We start from the raw sequence: 22,900 nt of genomic DNA on the forward strand, positions 1-22,900 counted from the left end.
CCGCTGGCGGTGGAAAGGGCCTCTCCTTCACCAGCAGTACAGCAACTGTCCACAGAGACCAAGCAAGCTGTCGAGGACTTATACCAGAGGAGCTGCGAGGGTCTCCAGGCTGATCAGCAACGGCAGCTGTGGGAGATACTCGACTTGTTTGCCGACATCTTTGCAGCCAAAGATGCGGACTGCATGCAAATCAGGCTGGTACAACATGACATTGACACTGGGGATGCACGGCCCATCTGCCTCTGCCCTCGTCGCCTTCCCCTTGCCAAGCGTGCCGCAGCAGAGCAGAAGATCAGGGAAATGGCAGAGGTGGGCATCATCGAACCCTCAGACAGCCCCTGGGAAGCCCCGGCCGTACTGTTTCGGAAAAAGGATGGTACCTGGCAGTTTTGTGTTGACTATCGTCTACTCAACAGCATCACATGCAAGGACTCCTACCCATTGCCCTGGATTGACGATGCCCATGACGACATTGCTGGGTCCTGCTGGTTCAATTCCCTCAATTAGCGCAGTGGCTACTGGCAGGTGGAGCTGACGCCAGAGGCCCGCCCAAAGACTGCTTTCTCCATTGGTCAGGGACTATGGCAGTTTAAGGTGATGCCCTTCGGCCTCTGCAATGCCCCAGCCACATTCGAGCACCTAATGGAGAGGGTTCTACATTCCCCACGACCGCTGTGTGGTCTACCTGGATGACCTCCTTGTCCAAGCAACAGACTTCGAGAAAGCTTTGGCTAACCTGACTGCTGTTTTCCATGCTATCCGCCAGGCTGGCCTTCGTCTCCACCTCAAAAAGTGCCACCTCTTCCGAAAGGGGACGACTTTTTTGGGTCACATTGTCAGCAGAGCTGGGGTTTCCACTGATCCTGTGAAGGTGGCTGCTGTGAAGGACTGGCCCATTCCAGGCAATACTGCTGAGTTGCGGAGCTTCCTTGGCCTGGCATCATACTACCGGCGTTTTGTCAAGGACTTTGCTACCATTGCAAGCCCCCTGCACTGGCTCACACAGGAGGGCCGAGAGTTCCACTGGAGTGAGGACTGCGCTGTGGCGTTTGATTGGCTCCGATCTGCACTGGTTGAGGCACCGGTGCTAGCCTACCCAGACCTGCATCTTCCTTTTGTCGTGGACACCGATGCCAGCAACACGGGCGTGGGGGCTGTCGAGAGCTGCTGACCATCATCCTGGGCCTCTGCCATTTCAGACCCTACCTCTACGGGAAGAAGTTCCTCCTGTGCATAGACCATGCATCCCTCACTTGGCTGCTCAGCTTTAAAGAACCGGAGGGACAGCTAGCCCGGTGGTTGGAGACGTTGTAAGATTACCACTTTGAGGTTCGTTACCGGGCGGGACGTCTCCACACCAATGCAGATGCCCTCTCCCGACGCCCTTGTGAGGAAGAACAGTGCAGGTACTGCCAACACCTGGAGGACCAGGAGGGCATGACTTTAGTGATAGCGTCACCACAGGGTGGCCATGAGAATGACTCTGTTCCAGGTGGGCACTGTAGCAGTCTTCAGGTCCAGTCCGCTGCAGGGCACACTGAGGGTCTGGAGGCCATGGATCCCAAACAGCTGCAACATGACCAGAACCAAGACCCTGCCCTTTCACAGGTTCAGTGTTGGATTGGGGCCGGTCAGAGACCATCATGGCCAGAAGTATCTGCACTGGACCTCAAGACCAAGGCTTTCTACTCCCAATGGGCTAACCTCACAAGCCGGAACGGCCTCCTCTATCACCGCTGGCAGGCTCCCGGGGGTCACCATGAGGTCTTCCAGCTCTTGGTACCTCAACAGTTGCGGTCCAGGGTCCTCCAGCTGGTCCATGGTGTGGCGGGGGCAGGACACTTTGGAGTTACCAAGACTCTGCGGCGACTTCGGTCTCGGTTCTACTGGCCCAGGTGTCGCCAGGATGTAGAGCTCCATGTCCATCTGTGATGCCTGCACGTCTCAGAAAGGGCCTTCCCAACACTCTCATGCCCCCTTGCAGCAGTATCAGGTGGGGGCTCCCATGGAGTGGGTCGGAGTCGACATCCTGGGACCCTTCCCCACCACTGGCCAGGGGAAGCGCTACATCCTGGTTGCCATGGACTACTTCACTAAGTGGCCTGAGGCCTATTATGCAGTCCCTGACCAGTGTGCGGGGACCCCGGGTTGGACTACCTCCACAACCTCCTGGCCCGGCTATGGGAGGTGCACCAGTTGACCAGGCAGGCTCTCCGAGACGCAGGCTCCCAGCAGAAGCGAGCTTCTGATAGCTGCTGCAAGGGGGAAGGACTCTCGCCAGGTCAGCATGTGTGGGTCTACAGCCCGGAAAGGAAGAAAGGGCTTTCCCCCAAACTGATGAGCCAGTGGGTTGGACCCTGCACTGTTCTGGAGAGGCTGTCCGACGTGGTCTACAGGGTGTGGCTGGTCAAATGGAACAGGGTGGTCGTACTCCTTCGTGATCGCCTGGCACCCTATCAGCCCTTGAGTCCAGAGACTTTGCTATGGACATGCTGGTTGCTGGGGACAGCTAACCACTCAGGTGGGGGCTGTGTGGCATGTTGGGGGAGCAGCTAGTTCTCTCCCATCATGCCTTGGGACATGTGCTGCTGTTTAGATGTTTTTGTTTTATTGTTTATGGTTACATTATTATGAAGTCACTGACAGTTGTTGTTTTGTAGAGAGAGTGCTGTACCATGAGTGAGTTCTGTTGTGCTGTTGTTGACCCCTGAGACACATTGTAGCACCGGCAAGTGTTTTAATAAAGAGCTCCCCCTACCAGTTTGGGGTTGAACAGCAAGCTCAATCTCTCTGTGAGCTTCTTTGTTAAGATTCCTCTGCATGCCACAATATTGTATTATGAAATACAATGAAACATTACATTTTTGTCGATACCACCCTGAATTTTACTTGGTATCGGATCGGAAAGGAAATCAGTGGTATCGCACATCACTAATAAATGGCAGACAGAAATGAGGCAGGTCGAATCTTCTTGCGTTTCACGCATGTGCAGTACTGGAATGTGGACGCACAACTCCGTGAAAATGACTGAAAACGCTAGTGTGGACGCCGAGCGTTTTGAAAACGCCATTTTCAAATCTATGTGTGGACGTGGCCTTAGAGCAACCCCCCACCTGGGATAGGGTGCGCAGCTGCTGATGAAGGTTAAGGTGTTAGGAAATACCACCATTAAAGGGGTGGGGGATGTCACAAGGTAGAATATTTGGGTTTATGTCCTTTGCCTGTTTATTTTGTGCTTGTAGCATTTTAGCTTTTTTTTCTGCTTGTTGTTGGTTTTATTTGTTTTTAGATGTCTTGATTTTAATTGATATATGTGTAGTTTTAATAACCTGCCAGATTTAATGACTGTAAAATTGACCTAAATAAAGAGTGTGAAAGAAAGCTGCCAAGGATTTCAGCCTGGGGCAGGTCACTGAGGAACATTTAGTAGCTGCAATATGGAGATATAGGTGGGAGATCTGATCAATACCCAGAGATATTATAAGTAGCCTAAAGCAGAGGAACATGGGGAATGCCAGCGTAAGATGCCAAAGTAGAAGATGTGCTGCCACAAACACCTTGCCATTACTAACCGACCATAACGAGACCCAAAGCTAGATGCTATAGTCAAATCTGGAGGAGCCAAAGGGCAGAGCCCAGAGCTTCGCACACCTCTGTTAGTAACCTGTTTCAACTCTTTGTAAAGCAGCTGGACTAGTGTCGGGATAGCAGGAGTTCCAGAGGGGCATTCGGGATTAGGAGCTGTGTCGGTATCAGAGTTGTTTGCAGCAGCTCTGTTTTACCAACAGCACTGCCCAGTGTTGTAGTATCAGGAGGGAGGCACAGTGTTGAGGGAAGAGGTGTGTTTGCTGTCTGTGGCAGGCTGTTTGATATGGGGATGGGAAAGGATCATGCTTTGATCTGAAATCTTGGACAGAGTAACACAGACTGGACTATGCTGTAACAGCATGTTTGTCAGGCTGGTGTAGTTTATTTTATTTCATTTGTTTTAATGTACCGGTGTATATCTTATGAATAAAGTTTTTTTGACAAGTTTCTTTTCCTTTAGTATTTTAATGCTCAACTGTTTTACTCTTTTTAGTCACTTTTATTGACTTTTATCGAGTCAGGTTACCTTCTATTTACAGATTGTTTTCCTTTTATTATCGAAAGGGAAATTAAAATGTGTTTTTTTCCAAACACATCCTTGCTCCAGTCTCTGTCCTTGGGCTAGGTTGCATTGCCTTCCCTTGTGGAATCAAAACAAAAACTAATAACTTAGAAACAAGATTTCCCCGGCTCTTTAAAACCTAGGTGGCAATATCATTAATAAAGCAAGTGGAAAGTTACCACTTAGCCTTGGCCCCACAGAGCAAAAGAGCACAAACTTCACCACAGATAGAGAATTTGCAAGATGAAGAAAACACGATTCCAGTCAGCAAAAGCACTGTAATGGCCATCAAGTAGTATTACTGACATCAGACTATGTGTAGAAGTCTCTAAACATGAAAGCGTATAGATGACTAGAGATTTTAGAGGAGCTGCAACATGTCAGTGGGAATATTCAAGTCTGGAGCTGTTTGCCTTTTCCTGGAGTTGGACACCTGCACCAAATGGATTCCTCTCTTGCCAGAGACAAGTGCTCTTTCATTTCTGTAGAGACAGGAGACGCCATCTGCATCTTTGCAAAGAAAATTTCATAGTGCAGAAAAAAGAAAGAATCCCAACTGAAACAGAAAATACTTTCCAAGCACCATGTGAAGACCAAAGAAGGTCAAAGAGTACAGACAGTCATGGACTTTCATCTGACGTCAAAAGTATAAGCTCCACAGCTTTAATATTAAATACTGTATATACTGTACCCTGTAGGTGTGTATGTGTCTGTTATTTCTCAGTCTCAAAACCCACCTAGAAATGTGTACTATATTAAACGCCTCTTTAAAATGCATGTTACGTCTCAATCTCAGAGGACTAATGTCTATATCAGTGCAGTTTTGTGTGTGTTTGATAACAGGTCAGACAATCGAAACCTTTATCTAACAGGGTATACGAGTTCTGTCAGTCATGCCAGTGTATATTCCTCACTGAAGCCGTCACATTTCATTCTGTTTACAGTCCACTCACTCCCCACAGCCAGATATCAGGATTCCAAGGCAAACCACATGCTGCAGCACGAGGCCAACACCAGCTATACTTATTGGGTATTAGACGGCCCTGCAATCTCCGTTTCATGAACAACTGGTCTATAAACACTATTGATTTTCACACTGTGGTTTTTGGCACATGTTTCTAGTGGATTGTGGGCGTTCATCACAGCGATGACTAGTAATGAATAATAATGCAGACTTATGAGGAGACAGTCAGAGATGCTTTTGTTTTTTTGTTTCCTCATCTGATTAAAGCAGTGGCTGCAGGTGCTAAATGGTGGGACCCTGAGATCATGAGGTGGAGCAGCTACAAAGCTACTTCAAGCTATGTGAAACTACATAACAATGATAGACATGGAGGAAATAAATAATGCAACATATGATAAAAAAAATATCCTAAACTCAATTCTTAAATTGCATTATTTTGTATGGAGTCATGCCATTATTATTGACATCTGTAATTTCAATACAATATGAAAAGCAATACACCTTAACCTCCTCTGATAACAACAATCCAATTAGAACTGGCATTTCTACAATATGCTTCAATTTGTTACAGATCAAAGAAGTTTAGCGTAATATGAAACTTTAAATCTTAATTCTGAAGGTAATTTTATCTGGCCCAAACAATGATATGGACTAACCATACTACTGTTCTCTCCCTAAACCACTGTGCTGTCAGTAATTTGGTTAACTGTGGCCCAGTATAGTAGATGAGAAGGTAACTGCGTTTTTCATTTGTGTTTTTCAGTTTCAGGCACTGCCTTGCTTGGGTCACATTAAATTCTTACTCGTACGGGAAAGTCTCAAGAGAGTACCGGGTCACGTGGGCTAAACAAACACTTCAAGATTTCATCCCCAATAAAGCAAGCCCTGTAAAAGTTACTAGTACAAGCCAGGTTTTATTGTAATCTGTTTGGAGCCATGTTAAGTTTCTCTCCAGGAATAAATCCCCACTCTGTGAGTAATTTATCACGTTCCCAGCTGTGTAAACACCACACAGCGGTTCACTTAGAAACTCACCAGGATGCGCAGCAGCGATGTACCAGGTGGTGTGTTTTCAGGGAGGCTGATGTTGTAGAGGGGTCTGCTGAAGATGGGGCGGTTATCATTCTCATTGATTAGTTCAATAAAGACGCGAGCAAATCCCACATGATCCGACATGGATTCATTTGCATAAAGCTGAGAGAGAGAGAGCAAGGAACAGAAGCAATGAATACACACAGACACATGAATGTTTCCTCAGATATAAAGAATGATTAAAGGAAAAAACAACAGATTATTATGCATGGAGGCTGTTGGTTGCATTCTAAAAAGTGTAATCTGAATTTGCTACTGAAATAATTTATTTAAGATTTACAGTGTGCTACTCTGATTCTATAAACAACTCGGGGTTAAACTGAGGTGACAAAATAGCAATTTCACTGTTCAAACAACTCGGTGCTGTTTAGAAAGAGATATTGCTCCAGTCTAACTGTGCATTGTGTCCAAACAAATCAAAACACTTTTCAAGAAACATAATGAAGTTACATTCGGATTTTCTTTTTCACAGCTCTGGCTTGGTCCACAGTTCATTTCCATTGATTATAAATCTTTAAGCTACTTTAGGCTTTTTAATAGATATTATCAAAAAAACCAACAGCTATGCTTTGTTGGGGTGATGCAGGTTTCTCAGGTAAATCTACAGGGCACAACTACTCAAACTAAGTTGAAAAACTTACTGAAAAACTGAAGCTGCGAATCTGTTCGTAGTCCAGCGGCATGGCAACCCTCATCCTGATGTCGGCACGCCCTTGCACCGCTGTGGGGGAGATGGTGAAGTATTCTGAATTGTTTCCTGTCAGAAACACTTGGAACATGCTGTGCACCCCCTGCCATAGGAAGGATAAGAGAGAGGATAGAATAAGAGCAAGAAAATTGTGTTTTTAAAAGATGGAGCACAGTCAGGTGGCAATATATACTGAGTCTAACCTATGAGTGAGAAATGTGCAGTATACGATACATGGCACTGTATATTTAGCAAGTCAAAAGAAATCACATTTAATTATAGGGGGAAAAAACATGTCTATCTATCTCGACAGGATAGATAGACAGCATACATATTTTTCACGCATTTATGGCTGTTGTACCTAGAATGATGTATATCAAAAGCCTGCACATAGTCTAGTAGTGTTAGGTAATAACATGTACTAACAACAGTGTAATAACTGTATGATATTCATGTGTTTTCATTTAAATATTTCTCTGTCTTTGCTGGTAAAATGATAAAATTGCAGCTATACTAAAGATTAATGTATCGCTGATGACAGGACACGAGATACTTGTAATTTATACCTGTACAAATGCATGAATGATGTGGAAGGGTTATTCTCTTTTTCTGACAACGCTGTATTTTATTCTGTTGTATATAGTATCTTATTCTTCTTATCTTATCGTATTCCAGTGTTTTTCTTAATTTTTGCTACTGTAACTTTGCACTGTCCACTTTCTGCTGTAACACAACAAATTTCCCATGGGTGGGACTAATAAAGGTTTTCTTATCTTATCTTATTTTATTTTATTCCAAACTTTTCTTTCAATATGTCACATGTTTGTGTTCGTACTTTAAAATAATAGATTATTAGAGTTTTATATTTTCTAATTAGTTTTTTTTCTGGTTATTATGATCATATATCATATATAAATCTACATAGCCAAATACAAACACAGCCTCAACAGAGTCACTTTGATATGAACATATTTCATATTTCTGGTATTTTATTAGTTAGTTTTCTGAGCACACAATATTATTTCAGTTAGTTCATTTATTTTCTTGAAAGTCCCCCCCCCACCTAGTTTTAATTTTGAGTTGTATTTAATTAACAATAATAAATGATCTTCAAAACCAGGATCAGCATGTAGGCAGCAGCTTTTTTATTGTCAGTCTTGAGCAGGATGTTTCTTTTCTGAGAACAACTGTGAAATATGTTGAACGCTCATAATGAAGCAGTTATAAAAAGGCACACCAAACAATGCACCAGTGAAGAAAATGTTAAATCGAGACGGAACAAGCCAACTCGAAAATTCCTTCAGGATGCATTTGGCGTGGAGGAGTGCACTTTGTACAAAAAGAACAAAGTGACAAGCCAGAATATTAATAACAGTAACACTGAAAGGTCCAACTGTGATCAGACATAAGAATCAAATCATAGCCCATACCACAGATTCATCACTTCTCCGTCTGTAAAACTTGGGTCACAGTTTAAGTGATACACAGAATTTATTCCCCATTTATTTCCCACAGAGCTCTAAGAGTAAGTCAGACTGCATGAATACCTAGCCAGAGAAGAAAACCATATGCTTTGCGCACATTGTGTGTTTTATGAGAGAGGAAAAGGGGTTGACGTGATCCCTGGTGACAACCATGACTATCTACCTCAATCCAGCTACATTCGTTTGTGTTTGCTTTCTAGCTCACTGCAGCGTAAGTTGCCAGCACAATGTTTATGATTATGTAGATTATGTGAACATGAAGACTGATTTAGAAATACTATGTTTTGTGTCATTGCAGTTATGTGTAATGAAAAAGTATATATATGAAATTTGGAATAATGGAGGGAAAAAAACCCCCAACTCATCTTTTCCTTCTCCACTTCTTTTTCCTCAGATAAATCCCCACGTGCAGATGCATTATGGGTAAATATAAACCAGTGACATCACATCTCTGAAATACCTGTGGCTTTCTTGAGCGGGAGAAAAAACCCCATCTCTAGGTCCTTCCTGTCTTGATGTATAAAGCTTCAGGGCAGCCAATCATGTAGCCATTGTGGCAGACAGAGGAAGACGGGTGGCGTGGTCAATTGGCATTATGCTGCCAGTTGAAATAGCCCCCTTGTTTTTGTTTTCGTCTGTGGGAGAACCATTGTGGCTGATGACTCCTATTTAAAAGACCATCCAATATGCAGGGATGTCACCTCAAACTGCCCATAAACGTAATTGCCCGTCCATTTGCTTCTGCCTTTAGAAGCCCCCAATAAAAGCATCCTGTCAGATGCAACTGCCACAAAGTTTAGTGACAAGCTCCAGCAGCAAAAAGTTTTTAAAGATGCTAGCCAAGTAGAAGAGGATATGAAGGCAGCGACAGGCAGAGAGGTAACTACCACTTGTGTCATAGTCTAAGAAAAGAAATGTCTGCCTATAATCCCTTACACATGGAAGGAGTGAGATTACAGAGCAGGTGTAGTGGAGTGTGAATGAGTTTGTGTGTATCGGCAATGACATGCAGGTTTAAAAGATCAAAAAAGCAATAAAAAACTGCAAGACAAAAAACACCTCGTGGGCTTTACTCCTTGCAATTGATGTACTCGTGGCTCTATCACAGCAGAGTAACAATGCAAGACTGGTAGAGTTTAAAATGCCCCGGAATACGTTTTATGCATTTTCTCTTTATATTTTTTCCATGTGACACTTTGCTTTTTAAGCTCTTTTTGATGTCTTTTGTTTTGTTGCATGATGATGACTTAACAGTGAGCTGGGGCTGCTAATGCGCCGATTCTGGTAAGTGCTTTCGAATGCAGCATCTACGGCGAATCTAGTAAATTAAAACCGTCTCGGAGCCATTCCCCCATTTGCAATAAGCAATCTTAGCCCAGATATGTTAGGTGTCTGGAAGCCTCCCCTGAGCGAACGCTGATATTGGTGGTGGTAAAATGTTGGTTGCTAACCTACAGAGAGACCTCTTATCTCATGCCAAGGTGTCTGGGTCGTCACCCCACCTGCGTGCAGCAACACGCTTGCAGTGCTCTCTTCTCTGCTTGCTGCTGGAACACAGGCAGAAGCAAACACGCCATCCCTAGAATGGATAAACAGACCTGCTGCTAAATATTCCTGCTATCTCTCCTTTCAAGTGCTGTATTCCTCTCCTGACTGTTTTCTTCCTGCTCCACCAATTACTACGACTTATGATTTTGCTCCTCTCCTCTCCCCTCCGCAAGTCTGTTTCTCTTTATTCTCTACCTTCTTTTCTATCCACTTGACTCACAGTTATCTGTCAAATTCCACCCTGGCGGCTGCTGCGCCTGAATCAATCAGAGTTGACTAGTTTTCAGCTTATCTGCACCCTAGGTGATTGATTTTCCTCGTTAGGTATAATTTGATGCTCTATCCCATCTCTTCCAGAGCAAATTAAATTGTAGTCGAGTCCAATGCGCTGGTGTGAGCGAGCGTGTGCATATGTGAGCGAGGGAGAGAGAAAACGAGTGAGACAGAGCAAGCCTAAAATGTTTGACTTCTGTGTATATTTTGGTGTCTGAGTGTATGTGACTGCGTGTCACCACAGTAGGCTGATAGATACAGTAAATGGGAAGTGGCGGGCAAACCAAAGGAGGCTGTAGCACACTCCTGCTGACAATCCACACAATCCACATGACATAGTGAAATATAGTTTCACAGAGTGGCTGATGTTCTTTTTTGGCTGTGCATTTATAAACAAGATAACAAGATAGATTAAAATGTATCTTGTTAGCTTGTTAGTGCCGATCTATTCCAACTGAAAGTAAAAAGTCTGAAATCTGATAAAAACAAACTTTGAACTATCAATTCTGCGTGTTCCAATCAGGTTTATTTATTGCACTAATCACATTCTCTTCATACTGAATATTGGATCTGCTTGTATGATGCAGGAATGCAAAAATACATCTAACATTTTGTCACATCCTGATTTACTCTTGTTCTCTTTTACACTAGCATACTGTACTGTACAATAGAACTATGTAGCAAAATTAAAGGTCTAAGGCAGACAGAATATTAGAATGTGGTAAAGACAGCATCTTTTATCTGATATAATCTTTAAAAGCATGCCAGGATTGAACTAATCAGTATCCCACATGCAAAGACAACTTACAAAAGATCAATGATAATATTTTAGTATGTCTGTATCTTACCAAACAAGAAATATACTGTCACATTTACCTATTTTCCTCAGTTATGGCACTGATGAATGCCTAAAGACATGCTTTGTCTTTGTTGCATGATTTCATGATTTTATCCAGTTAGACATTTCATGTTTCCCCAAAATTAAATTAAAAGATTTCTAACAAAACAAACAACAGATTTCGTCTATCTTTGCTTATTTTCTATAAATTTTTAGCTTGAAGATGTCACACTGTGTCCATTATTCAAATTATTGCAGTTCAGTAATGATATGAATAGATAAATACTCACTTGTAGCATTTTGATTAATTACCACATTTCTGACAAAAGCCCCACCAGGTTTACAAGAAATGGTCGATTGATCATAATCCACCCAGGGCTATCACCACAGGTGGGTAAGCCATCAGTATTACTAAAGGGGGAAATTTCACCGGCTAACTGGCCACCCCTAGATGAGCCTGGCTCACAGCCCTGAGGATTGCTAGATGAGGACTTGGGGCAAAAAAGTGTGTTGAATATTTGCAGTTATTCATCAGAAATTGTTTACTACTCCTTTTTGGACATAATTTTGAAAGGTCACTGAAGTTGTCACTGGAAATACTTTAATGTTTGATTGTGTTATTGTCTGCCTATTTTGTGCACCAGGACTTTTGACGTGTAAAGTTTTGCCAGCACTGATCTAAGAAGTCTTCAGTTGTGGGCAAAAACTGGTTTTGTAACCGCTAAATTCAATCACTGACATGAGAATATTTGCAACAGATGCCATGAAAGTCACTTCAGATGTTCCGGACATATTGCATTCATTCCTGAGTCTGATCAAATGTTCTTGTGTAATTAAAAGAAAGGTGTTGATGAGAATAGAGAAGCCAAAAACGTAATGCCTCCCGCTACAGCTGTTGTCAGCACAGGGGCATACAAATGTTGTGAATAGTGGAAACCATTAAGATGTGATCTACCCACCTCGTCCTTATCTTCTGCCTGGATGAAGAGGGGCAGGGCAAAGCCCACCTGTGCCAGTTCGGTGATGCGGACCCGATATTCAGAACTGTTGAACTTCGGGGCGTTGTCATTCTTGTCAATTAACAGGATGGTGAAGGTGGTCACCACAGTTGCCCTAGATGGACTGCGGTCATCATTCAGCTCGGTGGCCTAACAGGAAGCCAGAGCAGGAAATGTTCATCAGAGAGAGAAAGAGAGAGGGACACAGAAAAAAGAGAGAGAGAGACATAGCGAGAGTGAGAGAGAGCGATCCATTTGATTGGACTGAAAATGTCATTCTGGATGGAGACGGTCAGCACGCAATCTCACTCGGTATTTACAGCTGTTCATTTATTGGATCAAAAGGTAGACAGACGGCCTAAAAGCAATCACAGAAATAGGCTCAAAGTGAGGCCAAGAGAAGGCCAGCACATGTACATCCACACATACACACTCATACGCATGAACACACAATGAGATTTAGGTGAAAGAAGTCCAATTGAGGAGACACAATTACACACACTCTGTTTTTGCCTGCCTCAGTTATTGAAGATGGCTGCCCTCTGAAATGAAAAAAATAGGAGGGAATGATAGAAAGGGGCAACCACTGTCTTTTATTGACGAACGAGTGTCACAGGCAATAGGAGGAGAAGCAGAAACAACATGCTAGTCTGGATAATCAGATAGTTTAGCCTCTTTCGTAACAGTGCTCCAGAATAATTTGACCTCCACCTCCACGTGCTCAGTGCTATCTAAGCTGCCTGAAGTTGAGAAATTAGTTGTATTACTACGGCACACTCCAATCAATAGCAGCACCGGCTAAGAAAGCACAAGAAGAGGAGAGAAAATTTAGAGAGGAGGGAGAAAAATCCATATCTTATAAATAAATTTTTGGGTGACATTTTTTTCTTTTCCAGCCTTTTTGCTCATTCTACTTTTCTGGTTAGTAATTATTGATTTCAATTAAAAAGACAAGCCTGAGCCTGGAATATGTTTGCCAGAATCTCTTTTTGTATTAAACCTCAGAGCCAAATGTATCTCAATGGTCTCTCGTATAAAAATGTCACGCGACCTGCTTTTTATTACCAATAATTGCAGCCAAATCAGTAAATGCACAAACGCCAGAGAGGCCATTTCTCTTAAGGTGTGGCAGATTTGACTTGTCAAGCTATCAAGATCACGAATGGAATATTGTAACTACACAGAAAAATGAGGCCTTTGTTCACAAATCTTTCCGCTTTCAGCAGGACTTGGAAATCCATTTCACGCGCCCTCACACCCTGTGGGAACCACTCGGTGTACAATGGTGGAGGAGAAGAAATAATGACAACAAAAGTGGAGGACTGGACAAGGTGGCAAGGCTCCGGGTTGGGAGGTGGGGGGACAAGGGGGGGGCGAGAGGGAAGGAGTGACATGCTAAAAAGCCAAGCGAGACAGACTTGGCTCATGGAGGGATAGAGGGATTCAGAGATCACACCTACTTCAAACAAGAGAAAAGGGGAAAAAATGGAGGAACAAAGGAGGCCTCAGCATTAAGGAGGACTCTAAATCCTCTTCCTCTTTCTTGTTCTCTGCTCCCCTTGTTCTAATATCTGCTCATTCAGCACGAGCCTCTGGAGGGGACATTATCACAGAATCGCAAGCATGAATATGGCCACTAATGAGCCCAATAAAAGCACTTGAGTTTGTCAGAGTCTCATTTGTGCAGAAGCATATTGACAAAGCATCTAAAGATATACTGCACGCACATCATACATATCTAGTTCTAACTGATTTCCTGCATAAGCGACAGACTGTATATCCAGATCTGTTTAGTTGGTCTTTGGAGACTATATAGAATACACTTTCATATCAAAGTTCTCTCTTAATCCAGCGGTGAAGCAGCCTTTCAGTCTCTTCTCTAGCCTACGACAGTCCCTCCACACAATAACTCCCCCCACATTCGGCAGCTCACCCTGACAGTCAGAGAGAATCCTGCTGAGTAGAGGGGGTTTTCTCTGTCCAGCTGCCCATTCACTGTCAGGGATCCACTGATGTAGTCCAGGGCAAAAACACTGTTTGTGTTTCCTAGATGGAGTGAGAGAGAGAGGGAGAGAGGGAGACCAAAGAAAGTCAGAGAGAGAAACAAAACCTGCATAGTTGATAATTCAACATGTCTCCTGGGATACAACAAGAATCCTTTGGAAGGGAAGGTGGTGGATGAGCCATGTGCAAGTCTCTATTTCATGTAATATGGATACTGCATTCACTGTGCTGTCTTTTATCTCTGTACCTCCCTTAGGCTGGCTGACCTCCTCCAACCTGTCCACAAGCTGCTTCTCCTAAACCCGCTTTATTTCTGTCACACTCCCCTTCCCTTTTTCACTTCTTTATTGAGTTCATCTGTAATTTATGTAGTGATAATGCTGTCAGTAACTGACTGCAAGCATAGTTACACATCCCGGGAACTACAAGCATCGTGGCTGATATCGGAAAGATCTTTTTTTATTATCACTGTTAGTGTCACGGAGACTTTTTTAAAAATTAAATAAATGGGCTACTGTTTTGTTTGTCTGTGAATTCTCATATGCAGGCATAAAACCATTTGTGCGTGCACCATGGGTCTCCTGTATCATTTGTGCTGCTGATTGGCAGTTAAGTCGCGATAAAAGCATCAAAGACGACGCATGCTAGTAAGAAAGGATGGGATGTAGGACATCAAATGTTTTTAAATTTGAATTTAAAACAATCTTTACTTAGAAACTAAAACCCACAGATGAACTTCAAGAACATATTTGGATGTATAATTTGGTATTAATAGAATCTTATAATTCTTATAAGAATTTCTTAAACTGTAACATAATAGGCTTACAATACAGATTGACTGCAGTCACCCCTTTTTGCATGGGTTGATAAATTGCATTAACTTTGTCATACTCCATGCACTCCTTCAGAGAGGAGCATTTCAAATTATGAACGCTGCACTGTTCTCATTAACAAGTTCAAGTGTGCCTGGTGTTATCCATTCACTTCAATTAAACAGGTTAAAATATTAGACCGAGGCCCACTTGAGTCCTCTTCTAATATTTTCTTATTCCCTCTATTCCTTTTCAAATTACCGTCCTTCTCGTTAACTTTCACACCTCTCTCACACTTTTCTGTGACACTTTCTCTTTCTGTCTCTCTCTCCCTCTCTCTCTCCGACACCCTGCTAATTACACCCAGCAGATGGAGAGCACAAACAAAAGTACACCCAATGGCCCTCACCTCTTCACTTTTAATGTTCTCTTGCTCCAGCCCCGCACTGCCTGGTATCTCCCTCTCTCAGATCAGATGCTCAAGTCTCACTCAGAGAAGCTAATGCCTTTACACTTTCAGTGTGATCCTTGGCGCCGATGATGTGTTATATGAGACGTGAATAGCCCTTTTGAAATCTCTGGTAAGTAGCACTTTATAAATGTGAATGTTATTACAGCAATCTGTTCAGCTGAAGGCAAACAATGGAGGAGACAAGACTAAATGAGATCAATGAATGAATGGGAAACATACCTAGGACTAATTCAATTACGCCGTGTTAACATGGAGCACTTTAACACTTTTAACAGCGGCCACCACAGCAGGTCATCTGTGATGTCGCACACTGCAGGTTAAACAGGTTAATGTGAGGGAATGATCAAAAATCGAATAATGCTGAACAGATAAAATATAATCCAGCCGCAACCAAATCAAAAACATCTGACAAAAATGAGTACTACACATCAGCACACCATTATGCTGCGTGCCAGGGTGGTCAAAAATAAGGCCCAGGGCACTAGAATTGGCCTGGAAAAGACTAGCACACTGGACAGCTTTAGAAAATATAAAGGACGGCATCGCTTTTCAATTTTTACCTGTAGTTTCAGAGGTTTTACAGCTTTTCCTGCTAATAAAGACGTTTCCATACAACAGTAAAAAAATAGATACAGTAAAGGTTTTTTTTACTATTGACTATAGAAATTTATGGAGTTTTTATTGATTTGTTTTTACAATGGCTCCAGTTAAAAAAAAGTTAAATTGTGAATTAAGAAAAATTTTCATTTTGAATTATATTACACAATTTAGGTCGTAGAATTTAAGTCATGCTGACAGATTTGTTTCATTTTTTTGGGACACATTTATTTATTGGTTTTAACAAGTTTTACATAATGCACCATAGGTTTCTTTCCTTTACTACAGCAGTATTTTTCATAATGTAGAAAAACTAAGTCGCACTGTTGAAATTGCACTTCTTTTTCTTATACTGAGATATCTGAGACATCTAATGTGTATTTTAACGTGCTTATACTGAGATAGGAGAGTTTGACTAGTCTGGTCCATTTGAGATTAATGTAAGCTGTATGTGGCATTCGATGTAAAACGACTCGACATCCCAGCTCTAGTTTAAGGCACGTACACTACTAATGTCCCTGTTAGCCCGCTTTGGGGAAATTTTTAAAATTTCATTTTAACATTTCCCCATCAGTGAACTGCGTGTACCAAATTCATGCATGTAAGAATTCAGTCAACAACTGGCCTGCATTAAATGACCTGTATTCAAAAATTAAATTTGAACATGCTAGCATCATAGACAGGTCACATTTAACTAAAACTTGTTATTGAAATCTTAAGCACCACAACATTTAACATGTATCGCTTTCAGTATGGCACAACTCTGAACGAGAGACACTCACACGATTGGACTGTGCATGCCTCCTGTGTCAAATTTAATGCTATGTTTGTTATTTGCAATAGCATTAAGACATTAAAGCATTTGTTTAGGATGCTCTTTTGCTATTTCCATGCAGAAAACTGATCGTTCAGTCTGCACCTGTGCGGATGGTCGGAAGCACCTGCTGCAGTACGCACACTTAGAGGGACTCTTTTGGTGGCAATGACAGCGAGAGCTAAACATTTACAGGTGTGGTTACACTTCACCATAGTTGATACTGAAGCCTTTTGCACATATGGCAGGGTGTTTTGTGGCACACATCAGTGTTGTGTCTGAAGGAGAGGGCCTAGAGAAAAATAAAAAATGAGCTCTTGAATTTATTTGGTTTCAAGGCTAACATTACTCCAGTTTTGGCAGATTACAAACAAATGTATACTGGATTTACTTTAAGGTCTATTCAGTAAAAATGAAACAGATCTGTCTGAAATACTATTTGAAGTTCTGGCCAGAAATTTGTTGTAGCTAATCCCCCGGTTTTGTCCTAATAATATAAATCAGTCATAGTTTTTGTAGCTTACCAACTATTACTTCTTTTACTTTACTTTATTCTTCTTTTTACATTTTGAGACATGATTGCTTTTCATTAGCTTTTGCATGATTAAACTAACTTCCTTTAACTATATGACATGATAAATGCTATTTTCCCTTTTTCTGAAATCCTACATTCACAAGTAAGAACACTGTGAACCTTGAGCTACACTTTGAGCGGGATTAAGAAACATTCTCTTTCAGATAGGTTAGAGTAATAGCTGAGGTCTAGACTTCAGAGAAACATGTTGAGGTAAGTCTATAGTATACAACGGCTAGGGGTCAACAGATTAACCCATGCCTGTGTTCCCCACTCCCCAGTCGGCACTCTATTATTGCCCTATATCTAGTCTGGAATGGAAGGGAGGGAAACTACAGAAGAATGAACATTGAGGAGAGGAGCCAAGCTAGCAAAGAGAGCAAAGCTTTGGGGTAATTGGCCTGGACTGAGGCCAAAAGGTGGAGAGTAGGATGTAGAAGGCACAGAAACTACTGCTGATCATATCCAGCCTACATAATGAATTTAGTTATGTAACTGATGACAAGTGGCATCTATCTATCTATCTATCTGTCTGTCTATCTGTCTGTCTGTCTGTCTGTCTGTCTGTCTGTCTGTCTGTCTGTCTGTCTGTCTGTCTGTCTGTCTGTCTGGTGAAATATAAAGATGCTGACAAGGATTAAAACCATCATAAAACCTATCCTTCAGCTTCGAGACTACCTTATTGATGAACTGCACAATGACTAGTGAGCCAATAAGCCAGTAAGTCTGATGTTTTCCAAGCTGTTGGCTAACATTAGACTTAGTGGCTTATTTGCCTTAAGTCAAATATAATACTTAAAACCCCCCAAATTTTTTAGAGGCAATCGCTATGATTAAAACAAACCAAAGAAACACAAGACCATCAGTATGAAACAGCCCCTCATGGTCAGCATTAATAATTCCTATGATCACCAAAATGATTCCCAACATTAATTTGACCAACAATCATTTTGGGCCATTTGCTAAAACGGCAGATGCTCTTATTTTTCTTTGGCCGACAGTCCTAATAGGTCTGTGAAGGTTCTCAGTCATCCAGGTCATCGTAGTCAAAGGAGCTTGCAAAGAAAAGCGTCTGGACTTCTTTAAGTTGCTTGAAGACGTTTCACCTCTCATCCGAGAAGCTTCTTCAGTTCTAAGGTCAAATGGTGGAGAGTCCCTGATATAAACCTAGTGGGAGTAACCCCCCACAGAGGGACAAAAGGACCCCCTGATGATCCTCTAATCGCCTGAGCCAAGGTGTGAAACTGGGTGTGGGTCCCAATAGGCCAGAGTTTCGGGTGTGTTCATTGTGAAACCTGGCCCCACCTTATCATGCGAATTCCTGAGGTCAGATGGCCCAGGATGTGAGTGGGCGTTAAGGCGTCTGGGAAGGGATCTCAAAACTGGATTATAGATGGCAGAGAGTTGGTGTCGTAAACCCCCGCCTCTGTTCAAAGATGGTCGCTCACAGTGGACATAGATGGCTTCTTTCACTCCTCTTTCAAACCATCTGTCCTCTCTGTCCAAAATGTGAACGTTGGCATCCTCGAAAGAGTGTCCTTTATCCTTAAGATGCAGATGGACTGCTGAGTCTTGACCTGTGGAGGTGGCTCTTCTGTGTTGTGCCATGTGCTTGTGAAGTGGCTGTTTGGTCTCTCCAATGTAGAGGTCTGGGCATTCCTTGCTGCACTGTACAGCATACACCACATTGTTAAGTCTGTATTTTGGCGTTTTGTCTTTCGGGTGAACCAGTTTTTGTCTGAGCGTGTTGCTGGGTCTGAAATGCACCGGGATGTCATGCTTGGAGAAAACTCTCCTGAGTTTCTCTGATACACCGGCTACATAGGGGATGACAATGTTGTTGCGTCTGTCCTTCTTATCCTCCCTCGCTGGTGTCTGGTCTTCTTTTCTGTGCCTCTTTGCTGACTTTAAGAACGCCCATTTAGGGCGTTTAGGGCGCCCAGACACCAGCGAGGGAGGATAAGAAGGACAGACGCAACAACATTGTCATCCCCTATGTAGCCGGTGTATCAGAGAAACTCAGGAGAGTTTTCTCCAAGCATGACATCCCGGTGCATTTCAGACCCAGCAACACGCTCAGACAAAAACTGGTTCACCCGAAAGACAAAACGCCAAAACACAAACTTAACAATGTGGTGTATGCTGTACAGTGCAGCGAGGAATGCTCAGACCTCTACATTGGAGAGACCAAACAGCCACTTCACAAGCGCATGGCACAACACAGAAGAGCCACCTCCACAGGACAAGACTCAGCAGTCCATCTGCATCTTAAGGATAAAGGACACTCTTTCGAGGATGCCAATGTTCACATTTTGGACAGAGAGGACAGATGGTTTGAAAGAGGAGTGAAAGAAGCCATCTATGTCCACTGTGAGCGACCATCTTTGAACAGAGGCGGGGGTTTACGACACCAACTCTCTGCCATCTATAATCCAGTTTTGAGATCCCTTCCCAGACGCCTTAACGCCCACTCACATCCTGGGCCATCTGACCTCAGGAATTCGCATGATAAGGTGGGGCCAGGTTTCACAATGAACACACCCGAAACTCTGGCCTATTGGGACCCACACCCAGTTTCACACCTTGGCTCAGGCGATTAGAGGATCATCAGGGGGTCCTTTTATCCCTCTGTGGGGGGTCACTCCCACTAGGTTTATATCTGGGACTCTCCACCATTTGACCTTAGAACTGAAGAAGCTTCTCGGATGAGAGGTGAAACATCTTCAAGCAACTTAAAGAAGTCCAGACGCTTTTCTTTGCAAGCTCCTTTGAGTCCTAATAGGTGTGGAACACTGAAAATGACCACTATCGGAAGCAGGAAGACAATGAAACACAGGATCAATAACACAGAATATTGCAAAAAGGCCACATGTAATCAATGTAATAATCCTGCAGTAACCGCTAGACCCAAGTATCTTGTTAGGAGAAGTGTAGTAGTGTGTTGTTGTAAGAGTGTGCATGGGGGGGAAAAAACACAAAAAAACTGCCACTTTGTGTTACGCACTAGTGACACTAAGCTGACACAACATTCATTGCAACATTTCTTTTTGCCTGATGGGAGAGGCAGGCAAGTTGATGTTGACAACAATTGTTAGAGGTGGTGGGAGGGTAACGCGCATCAGGGACTTAGACCCACTCAGTGTGGGCATCTTGCCTCTAAATTGCTTTGTCAGCTTCAGTGGCCTGACTAGAATGCCAATCTTCTCCAACAGCCGCCCCTTGCCCAGACGACTGGGTGCTCACCTGGCCGAGCGGCTATCGTGCATACACAAACACGCGCATCTACGAAAAGCTCTAGAGTGCCGTGCTGTAATGTACATTTGCGAGATAACAGCAGGCTGCTGGTTGTACTCTCTGCATGCATCCGTTAAGAGGCTTTGACTCATTGCTTCAGGTTCCATTGAAGGGGCCTTCCACCTAGGCACCGCTGTGTTGAGCTTGACCAGAGAGACAGACTGAAATTACACAGGGTGACTCAGAGGTGCCACTGAGAAAGAAAATATAATCATAATCTAATTGCTGATGCAAAGTGTTCTCCAGTGCTCTGCTAGGACACAGTGATTAGACCCCCAACGGATGAAAATTGCTGTTCAAAGATACACACGCACCCAAATTATACACAAATAGCAATAAACTCTTTATTTGAATTTTGAAATTCAAATTTGTTACTTCAATTTGTGTTTTGTGTGTGTTAATATTTTGCTGTTTCAATTTCAAACTCCTAAGAAGAAATTCAAAGATTTGTGTACGTGTGTGTGTCAGAGTGCATCTAGTGTTAACCAGGAGAGTTTGACTCTGTGATGTGAGACTCCAGGGGATTAGCCATGCTCTCACATTACCAACAGTACTGGACTGGAAAATGAGAAAGCATGGCATGATTTTGTCTAGAGTGGGCCTGCACACTCAAATTCATCCACTCACGCACACACCTCGAGAAATGCCCACAGGCACTGAGACACACACAAACTCACACAAGCAGCTCTTATTTTCTGGGAATTTATAATGTGCTCAACAGCTTCAATGGCCAATGCTACAATTACAAAATAAAAGAAATCCAAATAATTTGCCACTTTTGAAGAATCTCGGCATTACCAAAGAATAGGTGGAAAACACGAGTGTAGATCTCATATTATGTATTGACAAACACATTTACACCCTTGCATCATTAACAATGGAGTGAAGGCTTATTTCCTGAGAACAGTTTTGTTATTGAAATTCACTCCCTCACAAACAGCAAAGGAGCGAGTGTAGACACAGGGGGGAAAACATGCTAGTGATTCTGGGCGACTTCCGTGTTCTAAGTTGCAAAAGTGGAAAACTTACACGTGTAGTTATTATGGGAGGATTGCCCTGGAAGCAGAAGATATAAAGGATCTGATCTGATGAGTTCAACTGGGTGTGCGACGTGTGGATAACAATGACTTTCTCCAAAACTCGAGCTTTTGAGGACAGCCGAAACAGGACTTCTCCGAGTGTAATCGCCATGACTAAGCTAGTGACAACTGTTTTTTCTAGTTGGTGACAACACCATGGGGGCGCTGGAACATTCTAGTAATGTGATATGGCAAGCAGCCAGTGCTTAGAGGCTCGGGGCTAAGATTTTGTGTACTTTGCTAAATGTACACAAATTAGTGTCACTTTTAAGGATTACGCCTACAGGCATTCATATTAATGATGAGGTTTTAGTTATTGTCTTCAAACTACACTCGCTTCAAAATCTAAATGAACAGCTTCTCACTTACACTGATTTGCTTATGCACGTGCTCATCCGTGCATTCACACAAACCCTTTAGTGTATGACAGCTACTAGTGCATATGCATGTGCTCCTGTGTGTCTGCGATGTGAAGTGATAATGCCATTGGCAGACAAGCTGCATTTCATGAATACTAAATGAATTAGTTTCATCAAAAGTTTTTTTCTTCAGAAAAGATTCAAGGACAAGTATTGTCTGAGAATGTGTGGCAGATGAAACCGACTTCTGTTTGTAACCACAGATCACTCAGGTTGACACAGCTAGTAAGATGCACGTAAGCGGTCTTTGTGCTTTGACCCTTCCTGCCACCTGAAGCCCTAAAGCCTAACTTATGCTGTAACCTGATGTGCAGCTCCAGAGACGTGGGTCCCCTTCATTGCCAGCAACCTGTGTAAATGCTGTTAATGGTGTTGGCCATTTGCTAGGCTACGTTGCATGCTCTGCACAGGTTCTACAGATGTATAAATTAAGCTTTACTTTCATGTACATACAACCCACTTTGATTTTAAGTGGGCATCCCATTTCTGTCAGTATATTCAGCAGCATGTCTCACTTTTTGTACATAATAAAACATACTGCTGTAGAAAATAAAATAAATCTGTCAGCATGACTTAAATGATAAGTAATAAATGTGAACTTATGGAAAAAGTACTGAAAGCTCATTGCCCAGACAGCTGTAATTATAAATAAGATTTTTTTTTTTTGTATTTTGCAAAAAATGTCCTTTTTCTGGACGCATCGTAAAAAAAACCCAAACAATAAAATCTCATAAAGTTCTATAGTTGATAGTGAAAAAACAAGAACTTTTCTGTCATTTGATTCTTTATCTATTATTTCA

General features: G+C 42.6%; 1 protein-coding gene across 1 annotated transcript in view; it reads right to left on the reverse strand.

Moving 5' to 3' along the window:
* cdh23 (cadherin-related 23) overlaps positions 1 to 22,900 on the reverse strand; it is a 200,091-nt gene that overhangs the window by 76,986 nt on the left and 100,205 nt on the right. Inside the window, exons 10-13 of the mRNA XM_080868676.1 lie at positions 13,969 to 14,081; positions 11,997 to 12,185; positions 6,848 to 6,997; positions 6,150 to 6,308 (exon numbers count right to left, since the gene is read on the reverse strand). Coding sequence (XP_080724802.1) covers positions 6,150 to 6,308; positions 6,848 to 6,997; positions 11,997 to 12,185; positions 13,969 to 14,081 — 611 coding nt within the window. The remainder of the gene's footprint in view (positions 1 to 6,149; positions 6,309 to 6,847; positions 6,998 to 11,996; positions 12,186 to 13,968; positions 14,082 to 22,900) is intronic.

The sequence above is a fragment of the Rhamphochromis sp. 'chilingali' genome, assembly GCF_963969265.1.
Source record: "Rhamphochromis sp. 'chilingali' genome assembly, chromosome: 20".
NCBI classification, from domain to species: domain Eukaryota; kingdom Metazoa; phylum Chordata; class Actinopteri; order Cichliformes; family Cichlidae; genus Rhamphochromis; species Rhamphochromis sp. 'chilingali'.